Consider the following 15,954-nt stretch of genomic DNA (forward strand, 5'->3'; position numbering starts at 1 on the left):
ATTATTTGAGAGTTTAACTTTGTATGAATCCAGTAATTGAACTTAACTTGGTTGTTAATTAGAAGTGCGTCCAGTCGTGGATACAAATAACCACGTTTTCCTGCCTTGACGCCCTTAATAATAATGTTCAATGTATTTTTTTCCGTAGGCCTATTACGCTTGCGCAGCTGTGAATGTAACGAAGCCGTGCGTCTCTGCATGGAACACTACTTTTAGGCCTTTTTGGGCGATAGGTTTCGTACGTACACAAGCGGCAGACAGATTTGTGTTTCTTCATAAAAACGCGAAATGCTGTTCTCGAGATTTTTGCCCTAGGCAACATCAATGCAATGCTGACATCAACGTTTTGCTTGCCAGAGCATGCCAAAATTGAAATCGAAGAAATGTCATTTTTGACATTTCCGCCTCTTCGTGAAAACAGTGGCGAGATGTCATTTGAAAGACCTGTTTTCAGGAAGGCAGCTGGCACAATATACTTTCACGTGCTCGTATTCACCCACAGGTTACCAACAGGTGAACAACAGGCCAAAGAAAATATCGGGGCCAACTGGGTATAATTTGGAAGCGTGACTGATCTTGCAGTCGTGCATACCCGAAGATTCATAATTGCATTATCAAAGCTTGGCGCCAAAATACGTTCCTTTCTCGTTGTGCAGCTTGCGGGCGAGTACATTCTAGAAAGCAAATATTGAGACAAGTCAGTTTAATTCTTATATTCGAACGACGATACCGATTCACCATCTTGATATCAGCTAGCGAGACATCGAGTCTTTGCGGAGAGTTAGACTCTAATCCTGACGACGAAACCTTTGATAACAGCGTAGTTCCTGTTACACAACGTAAACTTAGCCGAATTCAAATAAGTGTCGCAAAAACTGGTACCGATTTTCAATACGAATAGGCCTACCTTGAAGTAAAAAAAATACACAGTGAACCATTGGGAAAAATAGGGTTGTGGCTGCACGTAGCAACTCATTCCTTGTACAAACACTGCCGAGCCCTTGGCCGAATTACTGCGCTCTCCGTCTACATGAATCACATCAATCTTTCACATGCTTCTCTCGGGAGGAGCAACCAGCTGCGGTGTATCCCTACAAATGTTTGTGCGTCTTGTTTCAAATTGACCCGCTCTGGAATCCACATCCCACGTGCCTTGCGTTACGACGCATCGAGGTGTTTCTATTTTAGGATCTCTGACTAAAGCTGAAAATCGCACAGATTGTCATGGCTTCTGAGGTCATGGGACCGCATACATTTTTCGGAACATCAGGAGAGTCTTTGATATCTGTTCTGGACGGATGGAGACACCCTTGGTTACAAAAACACCAACAAACCAATAATGTGTAGTCACAGCGTGAAAGTCGCTATTTCCAAAACAATCTAAACCTTGTCCCATCCACTGTGAGAGTCATACAATTATATAGATTGCTGTTGTACTTTGTAGCCAGGGAATGAACGCAAGGAAACGGCACGAATCTTGCTTTGAAAGGAAAATGTGAATGGACGGTAAAATTTGGTTCATTTCGTGTAACGTACACCAAATGTGGCTAGCGGTGGGTTTTGTTCCTTTTACATGTACTTATCTTAAGATCAAACTCTATGCATCATCTTAATGTCGCTTTAATACGTGCAATCACGTATTTTTCAACAAATACTTTTTTTCGAACGACCAACCCGTCTCCAAGGCCATAGGAAATAACGGAATTTCAAAGAGACGTAAAATAATCAATCACGAAGACACTTCTAGTATTGATAAGACAGTAAATTCAATTGAGACTGCCGCCACCTAACTCCAGCTGCCCCCCAAATTGCTGGAGCATACATTTTCAATCGAAGCACCAATGCTGCAATTTGATTACCACATAGGCCTAGTTCATTTGATTTACAAGATGCGGCAACGTAATGTTTCGTTGGCTGAATGAGGAATTCGCTGGGCTGACTATTAGGACCTAATTTTGTCGCCATTATTTGGGTTAAATGAATTCACGTCTACGACAAGATGTTTACAGCATAAGAAAAAAGAGAGTTCATCAAAGTCCGCCGGGAAATAGAGGGGAATGGGGTGAAGTGCAACATGGTAAGTCTTCTGGCAAGAAAATAACAATAGTATCCAAACATCGTGTCGTTCGTGTTAGGGCGCCTTTCTATGCGCGCGTCAACACTTGCGCCAAGCTTTGCGTATCCCTCAGAATCGCTCCCGGAGCGATTTAGACAGCCGCAACGCACGCAACGCAAATGTGTTGTGTTAATGGTGTCGATTTTCGTGTCGGTAAAAGTGAAATGCATGAACGCATCGTGCACGCAGTGCAACAAAAAGTACATATGGAAAGGTGCCTTTAGAATGTCAAATGTGCCCTTTACTCGGAGCACTAAACCTCATGTCAGTCACAATAATATATTTCATGCCGAGTTGTTACAAACTCAATATAATTATGCCAGTGTTCTGCAGATAAGAAGCGGTCAATAGCAAGCTAACTTCGTTAGCTTTTTTAAATGCTGACGTTAGGTGAGAAATCTTATGACACACGCATCCAATCAGCATGCTGAGGCCGTGAAATCACACAATGTTCTTGCGTTGCGTTCAGTATGCTTTTTTTTAACTCTAAACACAATCGAGAAGTGACACCAGTGCCATTGAGCGTGTAGGTAATTATCATCTTTGTATGTTTTTTTCCCGCAAAGTCCAACATCCGTCGCAGTGTAATTATTTGGTTTGCGGATCAACGCATCGACAGGCATATGATGAATGACGTAAGGATGCGCGCAGCGCCCAAGGCAAACAAAAAATGTCAAACCTATCGTGAGGTTCACCTTATGTGAGTGGTAATTATCGCTAAATTTCTCCGGCTGCGCCTAACGAGATAAACCGTTGTAATTTTAAATTGATTGACACTGCCATGGGTAAGCGGGTAAATGGCAATTAGAAGTCCTCCTTGTCATGTCTCCGTTTCTGGTGAACATCCAGTACCAATTTATCTTCTCGTTGTCTATGATTTGATGAAATTTGCCCGGTGCTTTTTTATGTAAGCTGTGATAACTCACTCAACACGCAACTTTTTTAAAACTGATTCCTCCACCTTTCATCAATGAGACACAAAAGGAGCATTCCATAGAATATTTCACTTTTGCATTTTTTGATCGCATCTAGGTATCCAGCCAGCGAGTGGTCACCAAATCCTTCGTTCAAAGTAGACATACCGTGAAGTCACCTCCTAGCAAAGTATGATTCATAGATATATCTCATCTAAAGAGGCTGTCGTGCGCTCTGCGCCTTGGCCTGCATTCCCAGATATAGGGGTGATCAAGGGGTTGGGTACCTCCCCTTATCCTTCAGGACAAACCGCAAATTAAACATTGCCATGTTATGAATTATACACTAATGTATTGTGGGTTTGTGCTCCCCTGTCTTCGTTGTATAAAATGCCCTTCCCTATACATCTTTGAAACCTCCCCTTTGTCCACCTTTTTCGCTCTACTAGATCTTCGAGTGCATAAACCTGTGAGATTTTGTTTTCTTCGAAGGGTTATGGAAAGGGGCACCGACAAAAACTCGGTAAATGTGTCCAAAATGAAAAGAAATTCTAAAACAAATCCAAACAGGTATCAAACACACGTTTGCACGAGGGGATAGGCCATAACACCAGCATTCGCCGGCTCTGATTTCAATTGGGGGATGGGCATGATAGCACCAGGCCGTAATGTTGAAAAAACAAGTGCTCCTAATCCAAATTATCCTGGGAACGAAGTCGCCTCTTATGAAGATGTCAAGTTATGAAAGCACGGGGTCACAATGTGAAAAAAATGCATGGCACAGATCACCCATTTTCAGCCTCCTACTAACTGCATGAATCCTTGAAACACTGTGGATCACTGTAGTCGTCTGCGCCCACCCAGGATTTCACCATGACGTTGTTCTTCCGACAATTCTGGCACGATTCCCGCCTAGTGGCCAACGCCTCGGTCGGCCGGGACGTGGTCAACTTCAAGGGGGACCGTATGAGCACGATATGGACTCCAGACGTCTTCTTCCTGTACGAGAAGGAATCCACGTTCCACGACGTCACAGTGCCCAACCGGATGATCCGGCTGTACCCGAACGGCACCGTGTTGATGAGCACGAGGTGAGTCTGCTGTGTATCGGGCGTGTCCGAGTGGCTTCCACGAGTTGACTCGGGTTTAACCCCATTCTCACAGTCTAGTATGTTTGCCACATGTACAAACGGTAATCCCAGGTCAACGTTCCCCGTGGAAGGTATAATCCAACGCACCCATTTTGCGCACAGCGCCCAGCCGTCAAGGGATCGGGAATAATGAAGAGTGACTTTTGATCTTTTAATTTCTGTACATTGTTGAGCCGTTGCGTTGTTCATCTAATGCCTGTCGGCCTCGAAGCATCTGCAAACACAAATTACCCAACCCTCCAAAAAAAATCTGAGTACAGCCAGAGTGACTCGCGTATGGAGTTTAACCTTTGTGTTTGAACCTAATCCTGTATAACTTAACAGGTTTTCGAATTTCATGTTTTATTTATTGGTATTCGTAAAATTCTCCATAAGGTCAGTTAATAATTGGCGCGAAAGCGCTGAAAAATGCAAATTTGTGACCTCAGGTCAAATATTCGCGCTGCAAATTTCCAAAAGTTGAGCACCTTTCACCTCGAGCGAAATTTTGCTGCAAATCTTTCGTGGCGTCGTTGCTGGCAAGTTCGAGCGACAACTATAAATCACTATTTCGACTAAAACTGCCCGAACGATAGATAGTTTGGACTATCTAGTCCACCATTTGGGACCAGGCTCCTCGGCATGGTCGCACCGCTGGTTATCGATAACTCATTTCATTTATCATTACGGAGGGAACCATTCACATGAAAATAAACGTCAGAGATTTCAGTGGCCATGTTCGCTGCGAGATTCGCAGCCAACGGTGAAAATGTGAGTAATACGATGAGAATTTAAAAAAGGTCGACTAGGGTCGCCCGAGTGTAACTGCATTGCGCATGCGCACTGTTCAAAAGCATCTGACTACTGGTCGAACTGACTGCGTCCGTTAGGTTACATGACCTGTAGTAGGTATTACTATTATATCAACAAGCACTTTGTCCACCAAAAGCAAAGTGTTGCATAAGTATCATTTGCCAAAAATAGAGCCGACGGTAGGTACCGTACTCAGAGTATTGATCTGCTGGGTGCTATACCGTAACTTGGATGTATTGTAAACATTACTCAAAACACACGTTGCTATGGGGTTGATTCCCACAATAGGTCACGTGATTTCGCGGGCGCAATCAGTAGATTGCCCTTCACGTTCACACCTGCCTATTGTATGAACCAGTCTTTATTCCAGAATTCAGTTGGACCAGTCCAAAACAAACGCTTATCAGTCCATCACAATTCATCCTGTCTCAAGCTGTGCCATGAGTTGTTCGAATGAAATGTGACAACTGTTCATTCCCGTCACTTTGGTAACCACTGTGATGTGGCCCCTGGCTAATTAAACTTGTGACACTGATATAGCCGACAAGAAGTTGAACCCTGCCAGTGCTGTAATCATTATCCCAATCCTCAGGCAGACAATAGCCTTTTTAGACTGTCCAACGTTACATCCCATGTGACACTTAATTTGATATGAAACAAGCGGCTGCCTTGATAAAACAGTACTACTCTAAATGCACGTGCGTTGAAATGACGGTACGTAGGATAAGAGGCCTGTTCAAGAATTTAAAAAAAAGGATTAAGGCGGTGACTTGATGGCTGAGCTGGCGACTCATGTGCCGCCCAAAGATCAATTCCGTCCTACATTTAATATTACCAAATGGAAATCCCACTTTCACGGTACGGTCTCCGCGCAATCTGTATAAACTGCAATAACAACGCTGTGCTGGAAGTCAGATAAACACATGTACTGTTACAACTACGTGCAGGACAGTTTCTTCAAGGATAAACTGTGATATTTTGAACGCAAAGTTAAACAGTAAATGGAATTCAAGAGGGGAAAACAGACACAGGAAGAGTTCAATTTGAACGACCGATTGGCGTGGTGATAAACTTCTGAAATATATTACGTATGAATAATGTTCCGCATCGAGTCAAAGTGCAGGATGCTCCACACAGATGCACCCGGCCTGATCAGCGAACTTGACTTTTTGTGTCATGTCAAATGAGGCAACGGCATGGTCGATACAATCGACGAGATCGGATGTATTAACACTATAGCCCCTGCCTGCTCATTTCTATTCGATTCAACTCAATTTAACTGATCTTACCTCCCTTTCATGCATTCGAGTAAATAGACGCACAATGCGATGCTAAAATAACTATGGCTGAAATCCGTTTAGGCATGAACAAAATCTTCACTGTCAAAGACAGCGAAAAAGTGCATAGCAAAAGAAAAGATGTTGGCATTGAAGCTATGGAAATTTACTGAAAATGGCTTAGTTGGGTCGGTTTGGTCCAGTTCTGTCTCCCATAATCAGGCTATAATCAGATGTTGATATCGAGTACAGTGAAATCAACATATTGTCAAAATGTGCGTTCACAATGAACACGGTGTGGACTCAAGGTTAAAAAAATTGAGGACTGCGATGAATAGAACAATTTGTGCCGGTTTTTGTTTTTAAAGTATCTTGATTTTTTCCCACAAGCATCACAAGAATTCTATATTTCAAGATCTAGATGCCTGTCCGGTCGGCCTATCGCGTCAAAAACGCAAACCAGCCTTCGCATAAAACCGCATTAGCAGAAATTGATGCAGAAAAAAACCCAGAAAACAGAGAACAGAAAACTCTATAGTAACTGAACGGCGACATGGATTGAACCTCAACTTTAAGCACTCGACCGATGTGATTTATCATGTTATTGAGTGGAACAAGTGCATCGGGCAGGAATACTTCGAGTGAGGGCTGAATGTCGTGATATATGGCGAGAACATGACGTGTGCGGGGCCTGATGAGGCAGAATGACCAATCGACTAAGTATACCACTATTCCACAATGCCTGTGTCATGTCAATGTCATAGGCTATTTCCCTGCTCTATGTTATGTCGACTCCTATTTTAAATCAATGTATTTATACGTCCAATTTATACATCCAATTCATTCCAGAGTTTCAGTTACGCTCTCGTGCAACATGGACTTGGCGAGGTTTCCAATGGACACCCAAGAGTGTCAGATGATCATGATGAGCTGTAAGTACCAAGTTGGCTTCATTTAAGGGCAGTTTTGTTCATAGACTTGTGTCGATTTGATCTCAAACAGTCAGATTTGACCTTAATAGCCTTATTGACCTTATTGTTTTTTTATGTGCGCTAAACAAAACGGGATTGATAGCACTCGTTTATGAAACAACCCAAACAGCTCACAATCTTCACACTTTAATCTGGTTTTTCTAAAAACCATATTGGGCAGTTTCCCAGGTTTTGCGTCACAAGACATATTAGGACCATTTCATGTGGTTGTGAAGCTTTTCCGCACAAAGTGATACTCTTGGAAGGTTATTGGTACTTTGGTTGACAGTTTTGGGAATCTTTGATATTCCGTATATTACCTTTAAAGGCTGGTTTATTATTGCATTGGAACTTTCCACCATTTGGGGGGATATTTCTCTAGGTATTTTGGCTGGGGTGGGGTTTGGATCAGGTAACCAAAAAGGCCCACAACACAGTACCCCCACCCCCCAAAAATCCAACAATACAGGCGTACATAGACCATGAGCTGGAGATCAGCGCAGTGTGATAGCCGCACTCCTAAGTACCCTTAGTCCTGGAGGGAAAGAGGCCCTTGTGATAACCAGCAGAATGCAGACCTGCCAACCTGTCGCACTTCTTCCTGAGGTCAGGCAATATCACACAATAGATTAAAAATTTATTTAAATGAGCCCCCAGTTCATTTAAAATTCTAATCAATTATGTGATGATGCCTGACCTCAGGAAGGAGTACAACAGGTTGACAGGCATGACAATGTGAGGCAAAAGTGGGCCCTCGTGTGATGTGTAAGCTATATATCCATGTCTATTGCATGATATGTACATACTGCATACCCCTGAAAATCTAAAAACAATGCTCAAGATACCTACAACACAAAAGAAGACACAAAATAGACGGGTCCCCCTTTGCTGCGTGTGGTGCATCATATTGGCATTTGTGGCTAAAATACGGGAGGAACACAAGCTCCATAGCACGTGTTGGGTTCGAACCGCGAATACTCTTGCGTCTTTCAGATACCAGGACCGCTAGACCATACTACTCCTTGACATTGTCTCAAAATACCCGTAAAATCTCTGTTGAATAGGCAACACGCTCGGGGAATACTCCCTGTGAGCTTTGTTGCACTCACCCCTAGAAGCCCTGGAGGCAGTGGCATAATTACAGGTGCCCCCTTTTTAGATTTTGGAATGGAAACAAATATGTATAAACCACAGTTAAGTCGCTTTCAGTGGCCCTTGGGACAAGATGTTTCCACCCCGGTTGCCCAATTATGTACAAACTACAGTTAAGTCGCTTTCAGTGGCCCCTGGGACAAGATGTTTGCACCCTCGGTTGCCCAATCAGAAATATTGCCCTATTACATCACGCCATTATATTATGTTTGCCTCGAAGCGAATCTAGTGTCCGAGAACTTAAAAAATAAAGTAAGGTCGTACCATTACTGAAACCCCCAGTGTATTTCATGGGAACGAGGACCCTACTCATGAATTGAACTGAAGGACACAGGCAACTTGGCGCCAAAACAGATTGATTCTCCAAATTCAATCTAAAGGTGCGCAGTGTTGCGCCTAACGAATGTGCAAGAATCGACACAATGTTGCCCGTTGGCAGACTTCTCAAAAGTCAAAGGGTACTTTCCCAAATTTTCCATTGCACGGATTAGGAGATCACAAGGCCTTGAGCGAGAGTAAACAACTTCGAGTCTCGTTTGCTGCTGAACGTCGTGCTCTGGCAGACTTGGTGGTCATGTTCTTTTCTTACTGTTGTAGATTCATCACAACCATAATCTGGAAACGTATTACCAGTTCGCTTCTCCTCAAAGGAGGGAAATGAAAAGCAAATCACATCGCGCCGCCGTCACAGAAATAGCCGTGATATGCTTGTTTTAGGGCGCACGTCAACAGCGTGCATGGGAGACATGCTGGTGACGCATTCAGAGCGGAAAATTACAATTCAGATAACAGTCAACATGAATGGATGGTTGCAGTAGACGAGACATGTTGAAACCGCGCTCCAGATTCAGCCATTAAATGGGCAAAAAGGAATGCCCACGGGTAAATCACATTCACAAGTGATTTATTTCCAATCTGACATGGATAACAAATTATAACTGGCAATCGAAACCATCTACTGATCTACTGAACGCCCCTTCATGTAGCAAGGCAGTTTCGCAGCGATGTGATGTAAATCCGGTCCCACGAGCGAGTCATCAATGTATTTACGGAGAAGAAGTACGTCAAGAACTGTCTTCCATGTCACTTTTCAGTTCGTAGCAAGTGCGTAGTAGCAATGGATTTGCTACTTTTTGCACGAACCCTAGGTATCCTGCGTGTATCCCAAGTGACTGACACAGCCTTGGTACCCTCCCGACATGCACAGGTTCAAGTGTCATATGAAGAAGATTGTGGGGGCAGCTGTTGGTCTACTGACAACATCGTTTTGAAAAAAAAATGCACCTGTACTGCACTTTAACTTGAGTGATTTTACGCTGATGGGTACACGTGGACTGCATTACGAGTAAGCCCTACTGCTGACGACGCGAGAAAAAGAAAGACAACGTTAAAAAAGTGCAACCACTGTCGCATGATGACATTTACCTGATAACGATGCATTGTTTTAAAAGGATACACATGGAAATAATGTATTTATTTATCTATATTATAATGCCCAGACCATGTACGTTTACACTTGTAAAACCTTTTTATAGAGGAATAAAACAATTGTTTTGTAAATCTCAGTTAACACAAAATAAGCTTTTAACCTCTGATCCTTTTGATGAGACATCAACAAGTTGGCAAATCTTTCTTTTCGTAGACTTTAATGCAGACACGTTTGCGCTTATTATATTTAGGTCCTATAAAGAATATCCGCACGAGTGGCTAAGCGATCACTCTTTTATTTGGTCAGAAATGAAGAGGGCATGCTGGATGTTGTTTCTCGCACGTATACCCAAAGGTATTACAGAGTACATATATCTCAATTACTCGGTGACATATGTTTTAATATTAAGGCCTATTGCCACCGATACTTTTTGGAAACGGGAAGTTTATGAAGGAAATCCACCAACATTCTCCAGTCTGTTCTATGGTATAAAGCTCAGTCTGTATCGCGTCCAACTCTATAAAAATGCATCTCAAGTAATCGCCAGTGTTGCTTAGCCGATGTTTTGTCACTGTACTTTTGCAGACACTTACAACTCCAACGAAATGATCCTCACCATCAGCAACAATTCCTTGGAAATTGACGCCGATCTGCAAATTCCGCGATTTCAACTGGATGGATACAAGACCGACATGACCGAGATTGGCTATGGGCCGACGGGTAAGACTTTTAAAATACATGCAAATCAAGTGCCAAGACATACACTGTCAATTCTGTTGAATTGCAAAGGGTACCAGAAAGGAATGTTACTCCATTTTTACACTGTTGGAAGAGAATGTTCAAACCTCCATGCTTCAGCTGATTGTTTTTGTTAATCCGTTTTCTCTGCGGCACACTAGGTAATTACAGCGTGGCAAGGGTCATATTTAGCTTCAGTCGTCACCTTCAGTCGTACATCCTGACCGTCTACATACCCAGCAGCTTGATTGTCGTCATTGCGTGGTTGTCATTTTGGATCGACGCCAAGGCTGCACCCGCGCGCGTATCCCTGGGGATAACGACTGTTTTGACGATCACGACCATGACGGCTGGCATGCAAGAGACAATGCCACTTGTGACGTACGCCAAGGTACGTTCCCATTGCCACGGTATGCAGTGGGACCCCGTGTATGCAAACTATGCTGTATTATGATGGACATTTAAAAAAAAGTCTAAAACTTTGCGCGAAATTATTTGAAATAAGACTAATATTTTGCAATCAAAATACATGTATTACGATTTCTCTTGCGTTGTCTTTCTCTTCCTTCAGTGACACTGTTCGGTGTTCACGAACGGTTACTATTTGGTGCAACAAAAAGCGATTAGAGCTCACTCAATGCCAACTATTCTCTAAAAATTTGATTTTTAGTTCATTTTCTCTCCATAACTAGTTGTTTTCTCTCCCTCTTTGTTCCGTTTTTTGTGTGTGTTTTGTTTTGCAACTTTTTGACAGGCCCTTGACGTATGGTTAACCGTCTGTCTCGTATTTGTCTTCTCATCGCTCATGGAGTATGCTTGTGCGAACTACTTAGTCATTCTGGAAGTAAGTGTGCAGGTTAACATGTTGAGAGGTATAAGCATTTAGGCAGGGATCTTGGAGGAGGAATAAAATCAGTAGATTAATTTACATGCGTTTAAAGTCAATACTATCAGGGAGTTACCACCATTCTAAATGAATAATTGAGTTACTCGTGGACACGCTTCGGCCTCTCAATCCTGCTACCCACTGCTAATAACAAATGAGGCTTTTACAACAAAGTGCTCATGCCACTGTGCAAAGAATGCCAGAATAAGCCTTTTGCGAGTTAAATTTGATAAATCTGGTACACTGAGTTTTTTAAATTCACATGAATATAAAAATTTGAATTCTCCAGACTGAACACACTGTTACTTTACCTAGTGATTCGGGGCAAGCTTTTGCTTAGTTACCTAAGAGATGCCTTGCACCAATACACTGTTTTCAGTGGATAAGAGATGGTGAAACCTATGCAAAAGCTTTCCCCGAATCACGAGGTATAGCAACAGTGTCTTTAGTCTGGGGAAATTCAAATTTTCATGTTTAAATGCAGTGAGATAACTCAGTGTACCAGATTTGTTTAAATGTAACTCGCATTTAAGGCTCATTAAATTATAATAGGCACCACTTCCGCCCTTTTTTCTCAGGTTTGTTTTCCGTTGGAAAGATCAGTTTGTTAAGCTTGAATGTAGTTAAGTTCATTCCATATGAGTAGCCTTGAAGTTTGTTTTATTTGAGGGAAAATTGTCCACGTCAACGCGTTACCGACGTTGAGCCTCTCTGATTAGCGTGGTATTTATATCACATAATACGGTGACATTTTACTTCTACGTTTCGAATGTTGGCATTTTGCTGTAACGGCGCTTGGTAGCCGGATCGGGTGTGTCAGTGTCTCAATGTCACTCCCTCTGAGTTAATGAATAATGTCTCTGATTCAGTCTAAAACATTAACCTACTGCAGCTTTAAGGAGCGAAAACTTTGAGGCACAAGTGCCAAGCACCAATGAAGCAATAAAGATTCATTGAGTCCAACATGATTTGCTGCTTATGGGAAAAAAGCCAAACTCTTTCGTATACTAGTTATGGAAACAATTTGTTACAGTGTGTCCAAGGCCACACCCATTTCTAGAGCTGCAAATCCAACAAAAGCAAAATTTCGTTAAAGGTTCCAGGCGACAACGTTTTCTCAGACACACATTTTGCGCAACCTTTTTAATGTTTGAAAACAACTGGACACCCTTCCAGGAATGAGAAAATTAAAAGGTGGGGCTGTGTAAACTTGTAACTTTTCCGGACACCGGCTTAGCAGTTGGTATTCAGGGAAGATACTGCTCTGTTTACCAGACTTTCTGTTTAAATTGTGAACCCACTATTTGCTTATTAAAACATTTCAATGAATCACCAAAGAAAAGGGAATTTAGAGGAGCAAAATGTCAACAAATTTCAGACGAGTTGAGCAAAAATCAGTGCAACAATGAGATTTTTTCCCAGGAATGACATTACAACTGTGCTCATAAATATGGAAATTCACATTAGCTTAAACACTAGAATAGGTGCCATAATACCTTTTCAAATAGTAAAACACATATTAACAATCAGGTCAGTTGAAACTCAAACTCAAATGTGAATTGTGTAATTGAAACACGTGCACTACATAAACCCTTTAAGTCCCAAGTTTCTGCGTGCCAATGAGTCGCTTAATTTCATTACATTAATTTCATTCCTGAGCGCAAGATGCTCTATGTTCATCTCTCGAACTGATTATAACTAATGACGATTGACCCGTGAGGTATTCTACGCTGCCCCTTTGAAAGTCTGGGTTTGTTAAGTTACATCAGTGGCCTCATGTTCAATCTTCCATTAATTACTGAACAATCACTGGCATGCTTGGTGCGAGGTTTTAAGATTATACGTACACACCCACGTAATGAGCTGCCATTATGATTCTTTCAGAACAAACGGAAGCTGAAAAACTACACCAAGAAACTAGGGAACGGAATCAACGAGAAAGTAGACCACTTGCGAGTATTCGAGTTCCACTACGGCCTAGGAGTGGCCAGGCGACCCGGCTACCGTGAGCCACTGACCGCAGACAAATTGGACAGAATCTGCCGCTACTCTTTTCCTGTCGTTTTTGCATTATTCAACGCAATCTACTGGCCTGTTTACTTGAAGGCGTGACGCACCACTGTCCAACGCAAAGGTGTTTCAGCTGTCTGGAACGGAAGACGCCATTGTGGAACAGGGAAAGGGGGGCCAGTCAAACCCACTTGGCGTGGACGGCGGTGTCTTCTTAATAACAGGCCAACACCATGCATCCCCCCACTTTTTCCAAGTGCCAACTTATCGGAAACTTAGACAATGGGACATACTGATTCTCCAGCGCACTATTTTGTACGGCCATGACTGGGTTGTGCGTGAGCCACATAAGTGTTGATCAAATGGCATTTTCGCCGCATGTTGTCCAAAGAGATCAGCAACTGCCAGCATCATGACAAAAGTGGGCCTGAAGCGTCTACTTATCTTAACACCTACAACAACCACCTGCTCCCGACCCGTCCTTGTTGCAACCCCCTCCCTCTCAAAAATGAAAGATGGGTGATTTTTTGGAACCTATATTATGAATCTTTCTCATGTTGATATTTCGAAAATTACGTGCAGAATTGCAGTTTCGGGAGGCAGATTACAAGACTTGTTTACCCATTCCCACAACCCTTCCATCCCCACAACAAGAGCTGTGAGCATGCTCCTCTGTGTCTAGATACATTTCCACAGTGGAGCGTGGCTTGAGCGTATATGCGCCAGAGCTGCCTTGAATTTTGTAAGCTGCTGCCACCAAGCGTCTTCTTAATATTGCAAGTCACTGGCGAACCGTGAGTCACTAAATGAAGCTGGCTTCTCAAACAAGTGATTCCTACGTGGACCAGTGTTCAATTACTTTCTCTATGACTCAAAGTGTTCCACATGACTTTGAAACCCCGGCTACTCTTCCTAAATGCACTGAGCATAATATTCTCCATATTTTAATGAGGCAAACAAGTTTCTGTCTCGTTTGACTGCTTTATACGTCCAGCTTTCTCTAACCCATAGGCCATGAAAAATAGGCCATGGTAATAGACTAGCGAAAGGCAAAACGTTTTGAGAGTGGTCACTGAGAATTCTAATGGCCTGAACAATGTGGAGAGAATGTGAGAAAATGGGGGACATTACGTTCGACAAAATAGCAAGCAAACAGTTACTTTATGTACTTAACTCCCTGGGGGTGTTATAGGGCTTGCTTGTCTACTTTTGTCAAGCGGTACCCGTGCCCAGTGTGGAATGTTTTCAACATCTATTAGGTTTGGAGAATCGCTCGAAATACTTTTATCCTAAATATCAGGGCCAGTATGCCCAAGTATTTGACATCATTGACCTGGTGTGCAAGTGTGAAATTCGATCCATATTTCTTCAAAACGTGATGTATAAACATACACATGTATACTTTTCAACCCAGAGTTATTTGTATTATATGAACTTTACTCTTCCAGGGTTGTTCGCTGCTTCACTCTGGGTACTAAAACCCGGATAGTAACGTGTTGCATTGTAATCAATCTGAGAGTACATTGCTGTAACTGGAATGCCAGATGCAAGGGCATTAGTTAACCTTGGGGCTCCATAGTATGTGTAAGTTTACTGTGAGCACGACACTTCGAATATGTGCAAGAGGGTGTCAAATTAAATGAGAGTTAATTAATCCATAATTAAACATCATATCTGAAAGCTTCCAATCGGAGAACTTTGCGTATTCCTCGTAAACTCTGCAGGTATTTTTTACGAATGAAAGGCTTTTGACATAAGACATGTACAATTCCTTGCATACATTTACCTCGGTTCTTGAAGATTATCCTATTTTGATTGAGATGTACAAACTGAGTTACTGTTTATGTCAACAAACAATACTGTAAAACGGTGGTTTTCATCGACACGAGTGAAAAACAAATGCTTGAATAAAATAAAATGTGCAAATTAGTAATCAAGCATGAACAGGACTTGTAAGCACTGCTGGTTTTGCCGATGGCAAATTAGTCGATTGATACATCCCGGTTTTACCGAATAAACTTTTTTTCAAGTTTGTTTTGCACTATATTTTCACATTTCCCGGTGTCAAATGCTTGTCAGAATCGCTCATTCAGTTTCATAAAAACCATTACCACCTTCCCCACCACAATCATCATCGCAAAGCAAACACTCAAAATGGTCACCGCCTTTGCTAAACAAGACTGGATAGAAAACGCAACGTCTATCATACAGAAATTTTCTTAGTACGTATCATCTTCGGTTACTTCCTGGTACACAAAATCCTCGCAATTCATCAGGTTTAGGGAAACAGTGATAAAACAAATATTCTGGATTATAAACAAAATTACAAACTTACCTCTTATTCTGCAAAAGTGAACCTGACTTTTTTCAAACTGAAGACACACCAAATACATAGTAGGCTGCCGTATTAGGTGTGTTTTCTTGAACAAACTGGAGAGTTCCTGGTCAGAAGAAACATTTTGTTCACTTCTGTTTCAGGGCCCCTACTGAGGAGACACACAAAAAACTCAAGAAGCCA

The 15,954-nt window shown here is 42.2% G+C and overlaps 1 protein-coding gene across 1 annotated transcript in view; it reads left to right on the forward strand.

The window, feature by feature from the left end:
- Positions 1–13,538, forward strand: part of LOC147798358 (glycine receptor subunit alpha-3-like) — a 42,274-nt gene extending 28,736 nt beyond the window's left edge. Inside the window, exons 4-10 of the mRNA XM_087139970.1 lie at positions 3,149–3,220; positions 3,877–4,121; positions 7,100–7,182; positions 10,388–10,522; positions 10,702–10,931; positions 11,295–11,384; positions 13,311–13,538. Of these exons, the coding sequence (XP_086996096.1) occupies positions 3,149–3,220; positions 3,877–4,121; positions 7,100–7,182; positions 10,388–10,522; positions 10,702–10,931; positions 11,295–11,384; positions 13,311–13,538 (1,083 nt within the window). The remainder of the gene's footprint in view (positions 1–3,148; positions 3,221–3,876; positions 4,122–7,099; positions 7,183–10,387; positions 10,523–10,701; positions 10,932–11,294; positions 11,385–13,310) is intronic.
- Positions 13,539–15,954: the final 2,416 nt, after the last annotated feature.

The sequence above is a fragment of the Acanthaster planci genome, linkage group LG08 (assembly GCF_054643075.1).
Source record: "Acanthaster planci isolate LZ-2023a linkage group LG08, COTS_SCS, whole genome shotgun sequence".
NCBI classification, from domain to species: domain Eukaryota; kingdom Metazoa; phylum Echinodermata; class Asteroidea; order Valvatida; family Acanthasteridae; genus Acanthaster; species Acanthaster planci.